At 42.0% G+C, this 21,087-nt stretch overlaps 1 protein-coding gene across 1 annotated transcript in view; it reads right to left on the bottom strand.

Annotated features, from left to right (window-relative positions):
- Nucleotides 1-248: 248 nt before the first annotated feature.
- The window catches only part of SHISA2 (shisa family member 2), a 24,378-nt gene continuing 3,539 nt past the window's right edge, over nucleotides 249-21,087 (bottom strand). The window contains exon 2 of the mRNA XM_075592225.1: nucleotides 249-2,913. Within this exon, the coding sequence (XP_075448340.1) occupies nucleotides 2,360-2,913 (554 nt within the window). The 3' untranslated portion in view covers nucleotides 249-2,359. The remainder of the gene's footprint in view (nucleotides 2,914-21,087) is intronic.

The raw sequence follows: 21,087 nt of genomic DNA on the forward strand, positions 1-21,087 counted from the left end.
CTGTAACCACCCCCCTGCACTAGGTCATCTGAAATCAAGCAAATCAGCAACTTCCGTTTTTCCGTTTGACCAATTATGGCTTTGTGGTGACGTTGCAAGAAAACAAAACGTAACAATTCACCTTTGACTTTGAAGACTGGTAATCAGTCGTATCACCAAACGATATTAGATAATGATTATTAGAACCCTCTAAAAAATTTGCTGACCATGGAAATGTTACAACGTATAAATTATGAAAACACCGGGTATAAGTCACACCGTAAAACATTTATTAAGAATGGAGATTTTTCTTCACTTGTAAGAAGCACTTTAATTTAAGTGCCCTTTGGGATATCAGAAACTATGGCAAACATTAACATTTCTTTTACACTATAATACATTACACTTATAAAACGTGTAAAAACACCACATTTCGCACTTTTTTTTTCCAATTCAAAGTTATTTTCCCACAAATGCAAAATATTTTTTGACCTTTCAAAATTTAAGTTATTATTTTTATACAGTAAACAATATACAAATGATTTACCCCTGAATTTGACAAATGTAGACCAGAGTGTCCTTAGCAGGGCATGTGCAACCCATGGAGTGTATCTTCGGATGCAGATGGAGCTTATTCACACTAGGGGGTAACTCAATATACTCTGAAGTGGTCATTTGGTCCATCATCGGTCGAAACCTCCCATTGAAGTCAAATCGGTGTTTTCGACCGATAACGGTGCAATCGGCATCTTCAGACTTTATTGAATAAGGCTTTAACTCAACATGCTGCGCATCCCATTCCAGGTGCCGAGGAAGGATATCAGTCCCATTAATTTAAATGAAGCCAACCTCTTCCAGAACTGTGGATCAGCCTCCCAACATCTTGAATTAAGGGATAAAGAAAGAAACTCACAACGTTTTACAAGCTCGTCATCTATCGGGAGATATTTTTAGAATAGAAAAAAAAAGTCTTCTGACAGTTTTAATTTTAGAAGTAGGGAAAATCCCAAAGAAGGAATGGCCTTATAGTTAAAGCACGAGAGGGCACCCATGAGACCAAGAGATAATAACCCTGTGTGACTTTGGTCAGGACACTTTATTCCTTTGTGCTTCATGTTACTTTGTACCCTAGTGTAACTAGCTGAGGCCTGCTATTATTGTGAGTGAGGTCTTGTATTATGAAAAAAGTACTATGTATATTCTCTCAAATACTGTACATCAAATAATTATTAGTCTGGAGTATTATGAATGATTATTTCTGCTAGTTACACCTGTAACTGTTTCATCTTTTGAAACTAATGCATATTTCTGGCAGTTACACATTTTATTCAACGGTTTCATTTTTTTAAAGACGAAGCCGTTGTTGGTAACCTTCTAGGGCCCCAAATATATATATATATACAGTTGTCGACAAATCACCAAAAAATCTACTCACCGAACAAAAAAATCTACTCGCCACCTAGTACCAAACGTGTGCTTGGGCCAATAGGAGCTCGCCACGATGTTAAATCCACTTGCCCGGGGCGAGCAAATGTATAGGTTTGTCGAACACTGTATATATATATATATATATATATATATATAATTATTTTTTAACAACCCTTTAAAGCTTTTTAGGTATTAGAATATATTTTTAAAGAGTCGCAAACACATGGGTGATATATATATATAGCTACTTGTTTAATCAGTTAAACAATAGCAAAAAATAAAATAAAAATACTAAACTAAGCAATGCACAGCATTTTGGGATCTGTCAATTACATTCACCCTCTGAATAATTCCTGAGGATTATGAACTATGGCACATCAATTACACATATTTTATTCATTTTATTGTATATAATCTATTATTTTTGGAATCCTTTTGGTTGAGGGTTTATGTTTTGAAAGTTACAGGCCTGGAATAGGCTCCAGATAGAAAAAAGAGCCATTATGATTGCACTATTTCTACTTTTGATTGTCTGCATGATTGTCTATGTTAAGTATGAACATGTAGGGATACTTGCACCTAAATTGTCGCCCTTGCATTGATGAAGAAACCATGTCTGCGATACCCAGAGGATACTAAACCTACTCGCTGCTGAAGCACTGCAGACCCTTCCAGCAATGAGTAGATTAATGGCTCAGGCTTTTTGGGCAAAAAGTTACCTAAAAAAAAATATGCACATTCAGTATGACTCTTGTCATTGTGGATCATGCATTGTACAAAATAGCCATTCAACATTTTTTTCAAGCCAGTTGTGTATAGTCTATAAGTCCAATGAAACACAATGCTTTTCTCACACGCTATGTGACTTCCATGGCGTCCAAGATACTCACAGCTCACATTCTGCAGCCGAAAATCTAATGTTTTATTTCCAACTAGATGGAGATGGTATGATTTAAACAGTCACTGCTGGGTACATCATCTGTTCAGGGTTACTGTGAGGATAGGGTGACTGAATTGGCCTGTATCCGCTCTGCAGTCCATCTAGGTAAGGTGGGACAGAAGTCATGGGTATAGAGTCATGAGGTACGGCATAGCCTACAAACTGAGGATGAAGGTACTGTCCTTGGTGTGGAACAAGCTGGGCAGCCTGCTGGCAGTTCAACACTGAAAAATTGGTAGGCATGTTTACATAAACATTATTCATCGCTCCTTCTGGCAAACAGCAGTTGGTCTGGGATCTCGTGGGAGGTGCTCTCGCACCAGAATTGGCACTGGAACTAGAGCTGGCCGCTGTGCTTGATTGACGGGAGGAAGAACCTCGTGAGGTGCTGGCACTTGAGATCATAGGAATGGTCTCCATGAGGCGGTTACCTCCAGGCGCTCGGCTCTGCTGAGGCTCCTGCTTGGGTCTCAGGCAGCGGCAGCAGCAAACGGCTACGAGGGAACCCAGGATGATGAAGGCAACAAAAACAGAGCCTACTATTAAAAATGGCACGTAGATGGGAACTGCAAGAAAGATAAAAAAGGGACACATTTAGAAAGCTACAATGTGCATATGAAAGAACTTTCTGTAAAGAACACAGTTCTTATACCAGTGATTTTTCAACATTACATGTATTCAAAATAACATTAACTGAGTGCATTTGCTTGTTCTTCAGTCATGTCTTAAAACCTGGTCTGGCTGAGAATACACAAGGATCGGATTGAAAACCACTGTTTTATGTCAACTATATTAATTATACTTTACTATATGGCACAATACTCACATTGTTCTCCCTTAGATTTACACAATACTGGAACAAACCATACAAAGTATGATGCCTAGAGACATATTGGGCCACATTGGGTGCTATACTATAAGACACCTTTGAGCACTACCTACTTAATACTGTATTACCATTTAGGCTTCACCTGGAAGTCAATGTCACACTCTCTTTGCAACAGTTTATATATCTTTGTCAGGAGAACACATGCCCAAATTAATAATAAGGACATGCCTGTCAATTAGAAATGGAATTAGCAATGTAGTGATGTAGTGATGTAGCAGCAGAGATATCAAATTCTGTGTTGCAGGATCAGTTCTTTTAATGTCTTGTACCCTGTCCCTGACCCATAATTCCATACATTCCTGCACTACACATCCTACAGTTAATGTAAAAGCGTATGTAAGGAATATGCCTTACTGTGATTGCATTCTGAAGCTGCAGTAGCTTTTCTTACAATCACCAAGGTCTAACTCAATATTGTTATCTGCATTATTCTGAAATAGCACTGGATCCGTTTTCTGAACTGAGCTTTCTCCACGGGCACTAAGCAGTTCGAAAGAAAGATCAAGTGAGCAACAGCATGCTTAGATAAATCATACAACCAGTGGCGTAGGTAGACATGCACGGGCCCCCGGGCGAAAAAAAATTCAGGGCCCCATTATGAGTGAACATATTCCGTAGATTCACGAGTTTCGATCGGCCCCTACTATAGCTACAGCCCTGCATATAACCATTCCACGTGTATTCTGTCTTACATTTACATGTGCTGAAAAGCCATTCTACAGTACAGGAAAATCTGTAATGCTAATGATAAAAGCAAATATTCTTTAGTCTAGAATACTTCAGTTGCAGAATTGATCAAGCTTACAGGAAAAAAACATACACACACCAAATACATCGTCAAGCATCAAAGGATGTTTTGTTATCTCACATTTGTTAAGGAGGGTTATCATTATTAATGACTGGAAGTGGTTGTTAATAAGTAATGATCAAATAAATACTTGTCATTTAGGAAAATGTTATTTCTAGAAAATCTGCAATCAAGTTGGCACCACCACTGGAGTGAAACAAGGGGAAGAAACATCTGCTGGTGTCCTATTGACCTTATATAATTTCTTTAATTAATTTCAATATGATTTTATCCAAAAGAAAACCCAGCTGCAATTAAAACAATATAGGAGTGTTCAGGATATCACATTTTACTTTGTAGTCTAGTTTCCAACAACTAAAGCAGAATACTCAGTATAAATTATTATTTTTTCATCATGAAAAAAAACGGAGCCGTGAGGTGGTGTATTGACCATCGCACATTGAACAAAAGGACCCCCCCAGATCAGTACACCACGCCACGTATAGAAGACGCATTGAATTGACTCACTTGGAGCAAGTGGTTTTCAGTTTTGGATCTTCGGAGTGGATATTATCAGATTCCCAATGAGTCAACACAACAAAGAGAAGAATGCCTTTATATGCCTGTTGGGGTTTTACCAGTTTGAGCGGATGCCTCAGGAAGTGTGAGAGGCTCCAGCTACCATCCAGAGGATAATGGAATGAGTAATGAGAGATATGAACCTACCTGAAGTGCTGGTATACCTGGATGATATAATAGTATTTGGGAAAACCCTGGAGGAACACAAAGCTCGGTTGATAAAGGTGTTAGATCGATTAAGTGACAGTAGACTAAAATTATCAGTGGACAAGTGTCAGTTCTGTCGGACGTCTGTCACATATGTAGGGTACATCGTATCTGAGAAAGGAGTGGCCACCGATCCTTCTAAATTAGAGGCTATTGTATTATGGCCAAAGCCTACGCAGCTAATAGAACTGCGGTCTTTCTTGGGATTCTGCGGGTATTACAGACGGTTCGTGAACAACTTCTCAGCTGTAGTCCAACTCTTGACACAGCTGACAAAGCTGACAACGAGTTACCCACAACCAAAAGGGCGTAGCATGGCTGCGGGGGCCACGAGTCAAGATTATTTCAAAATGAATGAACCATTTGGGAATAGATGGACTCCTAAGTGCGAGGAGGCTTTCCAAGCCATAAAGCCTGCCTGATGAATACGCCAGTACTAGCATTTGCAGATCCACAAAATCTCTATGTGCTGAATGTAGACGCCAGTTTGGATGGACTGGGGGGTAATGCTGTACAACGAGCACCAAGAGGGACTGAGACCAGTAGCGTTTGTGAGCCGGGGGTTGATGCAGTTCGAGAAAAACTACCCAGTACACAAACTGGAGTTTTTGCCTTTGAAATGGGCGGTTGTGGACAAACTACATGACTACTGTATATGGAGCAGCATTTGTAGTGCACACAGACAACAATCCCCTTACGTATATTCTAACATCAGCGAAACTGGATGCCACTGGACACAGGTGGTTGGCAGCATTGGCCACTTACAATTTCAGTCTAAAGTACTGACCTGGGAAACAAAATATTGATGCGGACGCATTGTCACGAATTAACTGGGACGCTCAAGCCCAGGATGGACTTTGGAAAAACATTACCGCCGCAGGAGTGCACACAATGTGCAAGCAAGTAGAAATGCCGAGACAAATTATCACAGAGAATCCAAATAGAGTGGCTGATCGTCTGGGCATCTCTCCCACTGGAGTTCCTTTAGTGTACTCTCACCCTGCAGAGTTGACCATGGAGGGATTACCCCAACTAAACCGACAAGATCTATCCCGATCGCAGCAGACAGACCCAGGAATGAGAGGTGTGGTCAGCTCTGAGGGACCGGAAGTCGCCTCGGGCAATCATCAGGGAGCACCCCGAGAGTTGACTCCTTGTGAGGTAATGGGATAACTTGGTGCTTAAGAATGGAGTAATGTTCAGAGTTGCTAAGAAAATGCAGCACCTGGTGACTAAGCAACTGGTACTTCAGTTCAGGTGGCATTTAGGAAAGCCAAGAACCTCAAGCGGATCCTGGCCCCTAGTGCTTTGAAAAAAATCTAGTGCCCAATTTAACATCAAATTAGGCATTGATGGGCTTCCAAAACCTGTTGGTAATTACTGTTGTGGCAGGTGTATTATATGCAGGTACATGTCTAAGGACCATTTTTTGAATGATCACCAGACTGGGAAACAGTACAAAATCAACCAGTTTATTAAATGTACCACCAGTTATGTGGTTTATGTGATCAACTGTCCGTGCAACCTACTATATGTGAGAAAAACAATACATCCGCTTAAGATTAAAATAGGGGAGCACATTAATGATATCAAGAATGTCAGAAAACATAATGCAAATGGTAAAAAAAATACACAATCTAGCCCGACATTTTTTAGAGTACCATGATGGTAGATATGATGGTCTACACTTTAGAGGGTTGGAGATTATCCAAAAGGACCCCCGGAGAGGAGATAGTGGGTTGCGACTCTTACAAAAAGAGCAGTTTTGGATATATATACTCTCCAAACAAAATCTCCAACTGGGCTTAATGAGATGGTTGAACTGATCCCTTTTTTGAAGTAATTACCTATTCCAATATTTTACATGATATAGAATTAAGTAATAATAAGAGGTTGCAAATATGTACATGCTGTGTGAAATATGATGACCCTGTTGTTAGTAAATATAGCCTATGGAGTCAATTACTATATAACATTGAGCTATAAAATAAACAATATAAGATTTTGTGAGCTATGAAATGGTACTGATCTAATTAGTAATGTGGAGAAATAATATGATTGGGATTTCACTATGACCTTTGTTCTTTGAGACATTATAGTAAGAACACCTGAGGAAAAGGTCCGTCCTAAATGCAGCATTTATATTTTAAGAATTGATTGAACAGGTATCATTTAGAAGATATATTGGAACAACCATATGAATACCTGTGCCGACAGGTTTTATAATTGCTATTTGCTTCTGTCTTTCTTCTTTTTCTTTCACCTTGGTTTTATTTGTTGTACACATGTATATTGATTTTGATTATATAAATGAATTGTTAGGTATTGATAGGGTTGTTTTAAGTTGATTTGTATAATTCATTGGTTAGTATATGAAGGATACCTATCTGTCTGGTTTTTAAATGAATTGGCGGCAAGGGGAGATATATATATATATATATATATATCTTCCCCTACAGCCAATGACTGACCTCCTGATGAAGCGTCATATGACACAAAACACGTAGAGGCTTGGAGTCTTCCGGTTCTGTGACATACGACGTCGGATGCCGTGATGATGGATGTCTGACGTCAGTACCCAACACGAGGACACCGTGACCGGCGTTTTTGCTGCAATTGCGGCTGTCCAGATTGAACTTTCCTCCTGCTTGGTCCTTAAGAGTATTGGTAACTCACATCCCCTCTCCCTACCCCATCCCTCTCGAAGGCACTACGCCTAGCATATTAGCTGCAGTTGTGGGTACAGCTGCGGATGCCTCAATTACTGTCCCCATGTAGGGCTCTAGGTTTGAGACTGTATTCTGTCTCGGGCGCCCCCCCCCCTCTCCCTGGTTGCTCCTAGCCCTGCTAGCTACAGAGTGCATACGAGACAACGGGGTTCCCTTTACCGATATCTGGACCTGGCTGACAAATTAACAACTGAAGTTTGTTGGAAGGGAGACAGAACCGTTTTTTACTTATGACATGCAAGTCTGTATTAAGTGTATATTTTACATAAAACACAATATCTTTTTATTGATAGCTCTCTCGTTTGCGCTTTTCTTTTTTTGTTTTTTGTTTGTTATAGTGTTTCATTTGAGCCCGCTGATCACGGGAGATTTGAAGAGCTGCAGGAGAGACCAAGAATATTCGTTACTAGGAGAGCTAGGGATCAGCGTGCAGTAACTACTAACAAATCCAGTTAGCCATGGTAGGCAAAACAGTGATGAGGAGTCCGAACAAGATGAGGGGTAGCCCGGGGAAGGAATTTTAGGGCACGTGGCAAATATTTTGAACAGGGAAGAACTGCCTGCTCCTCAACCGGGTCCCCAAATACAATCAGTAGGGTCTCAGGATTTAGAAAAAAAAATGTTTTTCTTGAACTGGATCCCAGAGCAGAGGAATTTACCTCCATAGGTCCTGATGAATCCGTGATAGATGACTGTGAGTCTTTCCCTAATGCAGGGCCCGCAATATCTGAGTCACCGATACCATATGAGTCCCCTAAGGTGGAAAGGGAAGTAGACGTCATACCTCCGGCATTAGCCTCATGTCCTAAGAGGGAAACTAGACCCCCATGAGACTGACCTAAGATTTACCAGGAGTTTCAACTGAGGTCCCTATGGTTAGTACTGTTCGATGGGTAGTACCCATGACTCTGGAAATAGGAGATGTTGGGGAATGTAGAATATTCTGGGATAACAAGAATGCTATCTGTCAAAACTGTTTGTGTCGGATCTACTGTACCTATGATGTTATGTACCTAGAGAGGAGTTAATTGTTAGATTAGATACGTGTATTGTTGGTTTATCCTGGTTGATGGGGAAATCAACATTTCAGCAAGGGGGAATGTAACCCCCTGTGTCTGCCATCAGCACAGGACATGGCCCTTTAAGAATTACATTCCACTGGACAATGTGACAGCGCTTAGCCAGTGGAATGAAATTTTGGTGTCAGTTGGAAAGGGATTGCTGGGGGGACTGGGGTTGCAGTTTGTTTTGATATGGTGAGGCTGCTGCAGAACACTCTGGAAGGGTCTGACCGATCCATGGAGTGAGGAGACTGGTGGATTTTGCTGACCATTACAAAGTACAGTGATATCTCAGGAGCCCTGCAACAGCTAAGAGGAGAAATATCAGGATATAACAGCCAGAGGAAAGAGAGAGATCCCCCTGCATTGGAACACGTTATGTTTTCACATTAACTGTAAGAAGCAGCAGCAGCAGCCTACATGTTTGAATCCAGCGCTCCAACGAAAGGTTATTGTACAAATACCATGTCTGATCAACAGGGTATGTGAACTAATATGCAGCGACTGTAAAATATATAAAGACAGAGGCGCAGCGTTAGTGATTTGTTTGAGTAGGATTGCAGAAATACTGTGTGGTTATGTGGTAGCCCTGTGTATGTATCCCTGTTGAAAATGATAAAGTAATATAAAGTTTGTTATAATTCCTTACAGTTTTGTTGTGTCTAATTACTCCTGCTTCCCACTCTGTGAACCACCCACTAAAAGGATGTAACCCCAAGTTGCAGGACGCAGGCCCCCACCTCAGTGACAGGTTCCATATTCTGAGGTAAAGTAAAGAGGGGTTACATTAACAAATGTAGCCCCGGTGCCCTCCGGCTCCCAGAAACCCCTTTCCTTTGGGTTAGCGCGGTCACGGGTGCCGCCCGAGGCAGCGACGGACCCGCCGGCTGTTCCCAAAGGTGGGGGCTGGAGCAGGGAGTGATCCGAGCTGTAGGAGGCTCGGCGGCGCACCCAGCTAGCGGGGCCGCCATTGTTGTTGCGTGCGCCGGGGTCGCGCATGCGCGGATCAGGTTAGGGAGTTGCGGCGGCCATTGGGGGGTTGTGCATGCGCAGTGCATTTGCCGGCGGCCCTGAGTAGTCGCGCATGCGCAGTGATAAGCGCGCGAACGCTAGCCTACCAGGGAAGGCTCTTGGAAGGGACTACAAGTCCCATGAGCCTCAGCAGCGCCCCACGTGACACTAGGGAGCCAATAGGGCTGAAGGATTGCTCTGGAGACCTAAATAGATAAATTTCGCGTGCTGAGCCCACGCTAGTCAGTGAGTGCCAGGAGCAGCCAGGGGAAGGAGGTAGGGTGCAGGAGTCAGTGACTCCCTGCACTAGGCCAGCAGCCCCCTAGGCCCCAGATAGCCCTGAGTCCCCAGTAGTTTGAGTGTTGTAGGGACAGGCCCCAGGTTAGGGACCCTGCCCCTTACTATTAGTGTTAGTTAGGGACTCAGCAGACACTGCGCGTCCGTCCAGAGGGTTGGGCGCAGATCTTCGTTGTTGCTGCAGAGGCCACCCGGGTGGGATCGCCCCGGACGGTAGTTCCTGTGTTCATCCGTCATCGGATCCTTTGCGAAGCTCCGTTGCAGGCCCGAGCACTGGAGTGCTCGGCAGGTAACCCTCATCAAGTGCACCAACGATACTATTAGATTCACACGGGACCAGTGACTGCGCAGTCATACATATCCTCTCACTAGGAAAGGGTGGGAGACGTATTGTGTATGTGGTTACTGGACATGGGATGGGATCACCTGGTGAAGGGGGTAGCGTCCTGCGAGACGCATTAGTTAGTGTCTCCTCTAGAGAGGGACACCTGTTGATCTGTTGATTGTTATGCATGAGTATGGTTACACTAGTAAAGGTATTGGTTGTTATACATACTGTGTGCTGAGTGATATATATTGTCCTGCGAGAAACCACTCCCCCTCTGGTGGGAGCTATCGCAGGTGGAGGCGCTGCACCGAGTACAGGGTTACTCATAATATACTTGCCCCAGGTTCCCCGTGGCGGAAGCTCAGCTCTCCTGGGAGCCCAACAGGTAAAGCACCACACCCGGTAACAGTAGGTTCTCCGCACTCACACTATATCTGCGATTGGGTGGGGGAATACCCGTTACACAAATAAAAATACATATACACCAAGTCAAGAAGTTGCTCCGTGATAAAATAAACAGCAGTGCCTACGTAAACTAAGCAGACTTTTGCTCCAGTTTGATAAACCGTCAACACTGTGCCGGAGAATAAATGTTCAGCTTCACTATATCCGGCATGAGGAAAAAGTCTTCACAGCATGTTAAATGGGCCTTCGTACCTAAACTTACATACTGGGCATTGCCCAGAAGGCTGACAAAGTGAGAATTAACAGTTCATTGGAAGAAAGAAGTCTCATTTATATTCAGGGTTCCATTTTCTACTAGATGATCATGTGTACATTCCAGTCACAATATATGTACTTTTTTGGGAGTGTACAGCATTCATATCCTCTTATGCAAATAGTTTGGTTTGTGATATAATATATTAATTTATTTTCATAGCTTTTTCACTCTTTAAATCTTGCAAAGATTTGTATCGGTTCTCAGATCGGTTTTGCTTAAAATACTGAGTTCTCTTTTAATGAAGAGCAAGTATAACCCAGTCTCATAAACAAGTCTTAAACTGTAAGGAAACATTTTTTTCTATCTTATTTTCATTATTAACCAGTCTGCCTTGATTATCTGTATATGTTATCCTACTGCAAGAGCTGTGTTATCATTAGATAACCCTGATTCGAACATCTGGCCCCTAAAGTGGTAATTATCTGGCTACAGCCAACTCCTGTAGTGAGGAAATAATTTTTTTTTTTAAATATATAATAAAGAAATAAATTAACTTCAAATAAATCATTCTACTTACAAAAAAAACTAAAAGTAGAATGCTTTTGCTTTGGTCAGGAAGCTGTATAGTCTGCTTGTATCCTGCTTATATAGCCTGTTAATTGAATAAGCCCCAACTGCAAAGCTGGAAATTGAAGTGGCATGCAAAAACAGAGGCAGTAATTATGCGAAGGGATCCGTGCCCTGGACAGGTGGTATCATTTCACTTATTGAAACAATTTTTTCATTAGTACACCACGGCTGCCTCTGCCACAGGAAAGCCAATGAGTCAAATAACAGGAAAGGAATCTTAATGATAATGAGAACGCTTCCACTATTTTCAAGTGTGTAAATGACTTCGCTCCCTGTGCAGCCAAAGTTTCGTTTTGGGACTGTGCGCGATATTTAACATCCCAACCCAAATGCATCTTTGTTCCTCTAATGGTCGGTCTGACATGTGCCTACAATGAAAGGATTACACAAAATTGTTTCCACAGTTTTCTTCTTTTTTTTTTTTTTACACGTTGCAGGGTGAATTCAGCAACGTTTTCTGCTGGCAAAAATGTCCATGTCCGGTCTTATAACATTGCAGCGTGTAGAATTGTTCTGTATATGTAATTATAATCCAAATGCCACATTAATGATAGTGTACTGGATAGAACACTGGTCAGTGTTTGAAAGTGATGGTTCTACAAACCTGAAGTCTGGTAGTAATATCGTGTCAGTTTAGCATATAGAATATGTCCATATTTTGACACCATTTTACATCCTAAGAACTACAGCCCACTATTGAAAACTAGTAAATTGTAAACTATTGTTCCGCAACTTCATTTTTACAGACGCTCTCTCCACCTTACTGATGCAGCGGCCGTTATTCGAACACTTCACGCGTCATGTACATCGGAATCCAGATTTGAAACCTCGGGATGAATTCCAGCCTTCCCGCACTAAGATGCGAGTGCGGCGAGTGCAGAATTTAAGCGTTCTGGCTTTTAAAAACATGAAATGGACACAGTAGCACAGTACTGTACACATTACAATTCATCCATTTTATTGCAAACGTTAAAACAGAATCCATGAAATTCAAACAAAATATCCGCGATAAGCGCGGGTGCCTGGGGCGATTGGCCGCGTTCATGCTGCGTGGGGAACAGCAGAGAACTCAAAATCGGCGCTGTGATGTGTTCCAATAACGGCCGCTGCATCAGTAGCTGTCTCAGGTTTGGGAGACCACCAAACAACATTACAGATTCATGTCTAAAGTAAATGCATTCACATATGCTAATTTATTGGTTATTCCTAAACCCTTATGTGGCCAACGGTTCCCCAGAGTAGGACCGAGAAACACCAGACTTGACATTAAAGCAAAACGACTTAATTATTCTCACAAACATTTAGCATTCTGTTATTTTTCCAGTTCCTCTTTAAAATCATCTAATAAGTATATAATAACATAAGCGATGCAACTATTATTTCTTTATCTATAGCTATGTTGACTTTTTGTTACTAACTTCTGTGTATACATTTGTGTTTATACAAAGGAACAACAATACACAACTCTGACGTTTATGCTGGTAAATGACATAATGGGAGGATCAACATTCTACGTAGCACTTTAACATACAGTATCTGCTGATCGGTTTGTGGTGGGAAAATCAATATTTTCTTGCATTACATGTTATAAAATTCCATTTAATGGAAGGTAGTTTAACCCCTTGAGTGCCATAGGTGTCAGTAACACATTGCGTGAAAATAGGAAGCTGATAAAAAAAACGGACAATAACAGATTCTACATTTGATCGCATCAAGGTGCTGATTCCCAACACCATCCCCACATCTTTCCGGAATAATGTGGAAACAGGTTGTGATACAAGTTGTGCCCTTCTCCCTATATTTTTTTTTTTGTTACTTGAAGATGGTCCCATTGGAGCCATCCAACAATGCTACTAAAATGTTAGCACTGGGATGCAGCAAAGTTTGTCACTTAATGATAATTCACCCAGGTCCTGAAAGCAGCGCTCAATGTGTGGTTCATGAGATTGGGTTTCTCTTCTTCTGGGTTCTGAGATAATAAATAGCAGTTGGTTTTAGTTTTTTGGGGGGGAGGACCTCCGGCAGTCCAGAGAAAGCCACACACGCCATTGGGATTGTTAGGTGACCCTACCATTCATATTAGATTTTTTTTTTTTTATTGCCAATACCTTGGAAACAGGGGGAGTCCTGAGATCTGGGGACCTAGTTCAACAAATAGGGATCTCCCTGCATCAGATTTTTTTTTTTAATTGGGGGTGGGGGGGGGGGGGGTGGGGGGCGGGTGGGAATTGATCCTTTAAGTTAGGATATGGCATGTAAAAAGTTGAAAATGTTGAGAGTGTCCTTAATTCAGTGTAATTAATCTCACATAGCCTCAGCCAATTCAGGCGTTTAGGGCTAGATCAACAAATCTCTGCTAATTCAGGGCACATACCGTGACATTACCGTAAACAGGAATGGATGTAATTTGCTCCTCTGGTTAATGTGTATCTTCAAAGCTAATACAATGCAAAAACAACAGCCATTCTACAACTCATTACCATAGACTTAATGTCATATTATTGTAGCATAACGTTGCATTATCTTCCAGTAACGTGATGTTAAGTACGTCTCCGCTTTACTCCGAGCCTGAACTCAAGTTGAGAAAGCGATGAGAGAAAAGTAACTGAGGTGTTACACCCAGCCAGTCCCTGCAGAAGCCCTATTTCAGAGTCCGGATGTGTCATTAGGAAAACAAATTGGGGAAACGATGGAGAAAACTCTGAATGTGTGGCCAACACAAGATACACAAAAGGTCCATATGGGACCTGAAACTTTGCATCCTTCACTGCTCTTTAAATAAATGGAAGATACTGCACTAAGAAACTTGTGAGTAGAGCTCTACTTTTGGGAAACTGCCTTCAGAGTCTGGATGCGTTCCAAGGTACGATGACCATCCTTACAGTATTTCTTTGGATAGGGGATGTTATGGTAATGTCTTATTTGCATATGGTTTTCATCTCAACTTCACTAACGGCCTTAAAGCCAACGCTTTGCTCTTTACACAAGAAAACATAACCTTATTTTCCTTTGTAGATACAGTGAGGCTAACGTCACGTTAAGTGACTTAACAGAGATTTGTGGATCTGGCCCTTAAATCTCACTAAATATATTTGAAACTCCTGGACTGGATGCACTGCTTTAGGACTAGGTAACTGACATATTCAAGGTACAAAATGAAAACCACAACTGCATAAATTATAGAAAACATTTAACTGAAATTGCTGAAAATAATTTCTTGAAAAAAAATTAAAAAAAGGGTATTGAATATGAGGCCATAAGTAGCCTTTGGGTTCCAGCTTGTGAATAATGTTTTGGTATTGTTAAAGTAGCAAGGTGTGATAACCATTTCTTCCTATAACTACCATATGTTTGGCAGGTCCTTTGTATAAGCAGGTGTTTTTCTTTAGTCTTGTGCTCAAAGGTTACTTCTGAGCAGCTTAGTAAACGTATATATAATGTATATATGAAGTGGGAGGACCGTGGGATAAGTGATGTGGTGCTGTTGCTGAATTATGAGTCAGATATGAAAAAGATACCTTCATTTTTTCGGACATATGCAACCTAGAACAATGCGTGTAAATGGTAGATTAAACTATTCAAGGCTTTTAAAACAAATCACATGCTTCTAGGAGTTTAAGTGTTCAAGTATACTGGAGACTGACTGCACAAATGTTAGCAGTACGTATTACTATAATAACGCCCCTTCATCACCTTGGAGGGTAAAAGAGAAGAATAATATTTAAACTGCTGGTTTGCTATATCATTACGGTTGTCCAACTTCATGTTTTAAGGATAGCACGATCTAGTCCCGGTTTCTTATCCCACCTCCCTGAGATTCTTTGATTTTTTTTTCGTGCTATTTTCTTTATTTATTGTTCCAAACAAAATCCACAAATGTTTATGAGAAGTTAAAGTTCTCAGAAAGCTCATACGGTCTGGCATAGCTTGTATTGTACAGTGGCTCTACCCAACAATGCAGCATTGTGATAATAACACCCATCAAAAATACCAAGTGCATACATCACGAGTTTCAAATGTTTATTGAAATTGTTGACTGATATTTTGCCATGAAATATAATGGTGGTTAGGTGTAGGGTATCAAACCTAATCAGTTGCTGTCACTTATCTACAGTTATTTGGAACTTCCCATCTAAGATACACTCAAAAATAATACAGTACTTGGTGCAACTACATATTTTTAACAACGTTAAGCTTATTCTATTTTACAGAACAGAGACCCCCAGGAACACACAACTAGCACTGCCACAGTTGCTGAACTTCATTCTACTTTTAATGTCCTCTGAGCTAATTCAGATCCAAAAATAGAAACTTGAAGGAGGATTGTGCTTCTGGTTATTAGTGCAGGTTAGAGGTCAGCAGAAGAAGACACCAGTCAAAATCCATAATTCAAGCAGTTTGATAGTTTCTGGGCTTGAAATGTATACAGTATTTACAATTGTTAGGTGGAAGAAAGGGTAATTCCCCTCAGTAATGTAACTGTACAAACCCACAGGCAAGAATTCACTCAAAACAGCACTAACCTAATTTATACATCGATTCCCATCTCTCGCTTAACATAGTTGGCGATCAGAAAGTCAACCAGTTGTTTGGTAACAATAATATATTTAAAAAAAACTTTGGGGGGTGGGGCGGGGTAGTACAACATGTTAGAGCCATACTGGAGTCCTCTTCCTACTCAGATTCGTCTCAGATCTGACATCCAAAAACATATCTTGCCCAGTCAAGGGAATACACTTGCTGGGCTAACTACTGCCGGAGTCCACATTTTTTCACTATATTATTATTTACTAACTAGGAGTACAACTACTTTTATTTATTTACAAACCTGGAAAAACAATACTTCATTTAGAAACCTACAGTTTCATATTTCAAAACAATATTTAAAAAAAAAATCTGATCAGACGGGACTGCTTTCATGCTTTCTAAAGGAAGGTCCAAGGAACTTATGCTCCAATGCTTGAAACTTTTGACATTTCTTAGCCTCAGGTACATACCCACCAGAACCACCAAGCAGTGTTTTAACAGCCCTGTGTGCAAAGATGCCCAAGTCTCCTTCACTATGAGTCACCCTCACTCACTGTAAAGCAGTCACATCAAGGCAACATTGGAGCAATTCTGAGACCACAAACTGCACCAGGTGTATGAACATACTCACCAACTCGCACTAGTCATCATGTACTGAAAAAATTATGTTACTTATTCCCTAAAGAAAAAACCTCAACGTAAAGCAAATCAATGGGAGATGAAGAGATCTCCAGCATGTTACTTCAAAACCTCAGTCAAAAGAGTTTGTCATATGTTGGCCAGTATGTGTCTCAAAGAACAAACATGTTATTACAATGAATCGGATCTGTGCATGATACATCTGGTGTCGGTTATTGCCCGAGAGTTGCCCCACTTATGCCTTGATAAATAGACCCAACTCACGTTTGCATCAGAAATCCCATATTTTATATTAAATGTCACTTCATAAGGAGAACTTGTACCCTGACAGCTTGTACGCTGCGGAGTCGTGGCTTTCCTACTGCTTCCCCGGCCTACCGTTCTCAGGCGCCCCCTGCTGCCACAGACACCCTAGTGAAGCCTGGCCATTGCGCTGGGGCAGCAGTAGCGCATGGCAGTGAGCAATATTAATCATTTATAGATACAGGTTTATAATCTATAGGTTACAATAGGTTCCTACTGTAGTAGGTACAACATGTTAGGGCCATAATGGAGTCCTCTTGCAACTCTGATTATTAATACTTGAAAATAGGATATCATCTGATTGCAGTTCACGGGATCAGTGTAAAAACAGATCTTGCTCAAACAAGGGAAAACACTTGGTGGGTTACCTACTGCAAATAAATACAGTACCAACCTTTTGTCTAAGCTCTTGAGTTCTCTGATATCAGTATAAGGTACAGAGGTGATCACTGCCTGTTTGTCATTTTATGCTGTGATATTTATTTCAATATATTTCACAAGGGTGGACATGTACAATCTCACTTTCTAGTATCACTTCTACACCTGTATCTATTTATTTTAACACACACACACATCCACAGAATTGTAGACCAGCAAATCCACAAAGCCACCAGAATACTAAGAAGTGATCTCCTTGAATACAGACAGAAAGAGACAAGCGACAGGGTACCTTTGCTGGTCACATATAACCCACACCTAGAAGCCCTACGCAAGATCGCCAGGAACTACAACCCATTCTCCAGGAAGATACAAGACTGCAACAGGTCTTCCCTGAAACGCCCTTATTATCATACAGACAACCTCATAATCTCAAGAAAATGATGGTGAGGAATAAAGTATTCACAGTTCAACTGCATGCGGGCCAAGACCATGCCAGGACGCAAGATGCAAAACCTGCGCAATGCGCCACACAGCAGACACAATACAAATACCACACAGGAATCTGGAGTACAAAAATCAGTGGAAGGTTCCCCTGTTCCTCCAGCAATGTCGTGTACCTCATCATGTGCATAAAATGCTCAGGGGGCTGCTACTACATAGGTGAGACGGGACAGGGGCTAAACAAGAGAATGAATCTGCATCGCCAAAGCATCACACGCCGAACAAGAGACAGTCCTGCCGGCTCACATTTATCTGACACTGGCCATAAGATGACAATCTGAAGGTGGCCATACACAAAGGAAATCTTAGAACACCGAAAGAGAGACGGTTGCATGAATACAAATGTATGCAACTGTTCGGGACACTTAGCGGTGGCCTAACTGAGACTGCAGCTTCATGAGTCACTACCCTGACACAAGAGAACTCTCTTGCCATGAGTGCTAAAGGCCATGTCTATACATACTGTAATGTGCTATATGAATGCACACAGCTTTCTCTTACACATACAAATGTACAATTTAATTCTATCCCTGTATACAATAGGGACATATAGTATGTACACACATTAATAGTAATGCCACACCCTCCTACATCTCTACACCTACCCACACCATTGATATACACTCCCACTCCACACACCTTTTGCAAAGTGCTACATATACTGTGGGCGCTTTATAAATTTATATTTACACACATACACATCACTAACATTCAGGGACCATTTAATACCTTAGGTCAGCGGTGCGCAAACTGGGGGGCGGGTGACGTGACGTCAAATGACGCTGTGGGTGATGTCACACGACCCAAATGACGCTGCGCGAGGTAAGGGGGGGGTGTCGCACCAGCACAGGCAGAGGGGACGCAGCAAATAAGTTTGCGCGCCCCTGCCTTAAGTCATAAATCGCATACTGCACAGGGTGGATAGGCTTCAGTTACAGATAAAACAGTGCATCCTGGAATGTAAGTAAAACCTCTCTTGCTCTATCCATTGTAACATCGGCGGAAGAAAAGATCAGTGTATCTCAAAAGCGCACACTTTTTTTTTTTTTTTTGAGAAAGAGAGACAGAGAGAGAGAGAGGCAGAGAGAGAGAGAGGCAGAGAGAGAGAGAGGCAGAGAGAGAGAGAGGCAGAGAGAGAGAGAGAGAGAGAGGGAGAGGCAGAGAGAGAGAGAGAGAGAGAGAGAGGCAGAGAGAGAGAGAGGCAGAGAGAGAGAGAGAGAGGGAGAGGCAGAGAGAGAGAGAGAGAGAGAGAGAGGCAGAGAGGAGAGAGAGAGGCAGAGAGAGAGAGAGGCAGAGAGAGAGAGGCAGAGAGAGAGAGAGAGGCAGAGAGAGAGAGAGAGGCAGAGAGAGAGAGAGAGGCAGAGAGAGAGAGAGAGGCAGAGAGAGAGAGAGAGGCAGAGAGAGAGAGAGAGGCAGAGAGAGAGAGAGAGGCAGGGAGAGAGAGAGAGGCAGGAGAGAGAGAGAGGCAGAGAGAGAGAGAGAGAGGCAGAGAGAGAGAGAGAGAGAGAGAGAGAGGGGCAGAGAGAGAGAGAGAGAGAGAGAGAGAGAGAGGAGAGAGAGAGAGAGAGAGAGAGGGCAGAGAGAGAGAGAGAGAGAGAGAAGAGAGGGGCAGAGAGAGAGAGAGAGAGGCAGAGAGAGAGAGGCAGAGGCAGAGAGAGAGAGGCAGAGGACAGAGAGAGAGAGGCAGAGGCAGAGAGAGAGAGAGAGGAGAGAGAGGCAAAGAGAGGCAGAGAGAGAGAGAGGCAGAGAGAGAGAGAGAGGCAGAGAGAGGTAGAGAGGCAGAGAGAGAGGCAGAGAGAGAGAGAGGCAGAGAGAGAGAGAGAGGCAGAGAGAGAGAGAGAGGCAGAGAGAGAGGCAGAGAGAGAGAGAGAGGCAGAGAGAGAGAGAGAGAGAGAGAGAGAGGAGAGAGAGAGAGAGAGAGAGAGAGAGAGAGAGAGACAGAGACAGAGACAGAGAGGAGAGAGAGAGAGAGAGACAGAGAGAGGAGAGAGAGAGAGAGAGAGAGGTAGAGGCAGAGAGAGAGGCAGAGAGAGAGAGAGAGGAGAGAGAGAGAGAGGGAGGCAGAGAGAGAGAGAGAGAGAGAGACTAATAATACATCACAGTAAAATAAGTGACATACTGAGGGATACTGAGAGTAACATAGGACATCTGATGTTGAAGTAGAAGGTCATTGATGCTAGGGAACCCTCACGTCTAACTTTTATTGAAGAGGCGCTCTCAAAACGCACGGGATTTGTCTTCTAAACGCTAATAAGAACAGAGTAAAACTGAATCGTGTGAGTGAGGCCCAGTGACATTGTCTTCTGAGTGAGAAAGTAGAAAGCAAGACTACATGAAAGTAATCAGAGTGCTGTGCATTGATTGGGTTACCATTCAATGAGTGGAAAAAGTAACAAGAGCTGCGGGGCCGGCTGAATACCAGCAGATCTGAACATTGGCCTCATTCTTAGATAAGTCGTAGCCCTGCACTGTGAGAGGGGCCTGCAAGGCTTTGCTGTGCAATGTGTTGCTGGCCTCTTTGGTAGAGGAGGAGATAATTCCTGGGTGACCCACACAATCTTGTCACATCCAGTAAACAAAGTGCAAGCTGGTACAGAAAGCCAGAAACCTACTTTCTTTCCCTCTATTAAAGCAAAGAGGATTTATATAAAAAAAAATGTGTATTTCAATTTCTGATAATAAATCATAAGCCTTTTCAGAAGGCCGTTAAGAAAGCTTTGACGCCTTATTTACGTGAATTAGGTCCCCTTGAAATCAGGTACATGTAGTGGGTTAAATGTTGGGTGTACAAGAGGGTGCTGAGTGCAGACACTTATTATTTACTAACCAGGAATAACTCTACTTCTTTTAATTTCTTTTTTTACAAACCTGGGAAACAATATTTTATTTAAAAGCATAGTTTCATATTTTTTATTTAAAAAAAGGGAATTTCTTTTTTTTAATAAACCCCATAAAAGCTACCCACCTTCTGATTTAGAACATGCAAATGTTAATGCTGCAACATATCCCCTCAAATCTACAAATGTGTTTATTTTTTACAGGATTGGAACCTGGGGGTGTCCTCTGGCGCAGAACCATGTCCTCCAATGCAACTACAACATACATCACTGCGAACTGCTCAAAGAACTAGATTGGTCATCACTTGAGTCTAGGCGCAAAGTTAATCTTTCCTATCTTGCCTTCAAATTACTTTCTGGGCAAGCTACCTGT

The sequence above is a fragment of the Ascaphus truei genome, chromosome 3 (genome assembly GCF_040206685.1).
Source record: "Ascaphus truei isolate aAscTru1 chromosome 3, aAscTru1.hap1, whole genome shotgun sequence".
In the NCBI taxonomy this organism is placed as follows: Eukaryota; Metazoa; Chordata; class Amphibia; order Anura; family Ascaphidae; genus Ascaphus; species Ascaphus truei.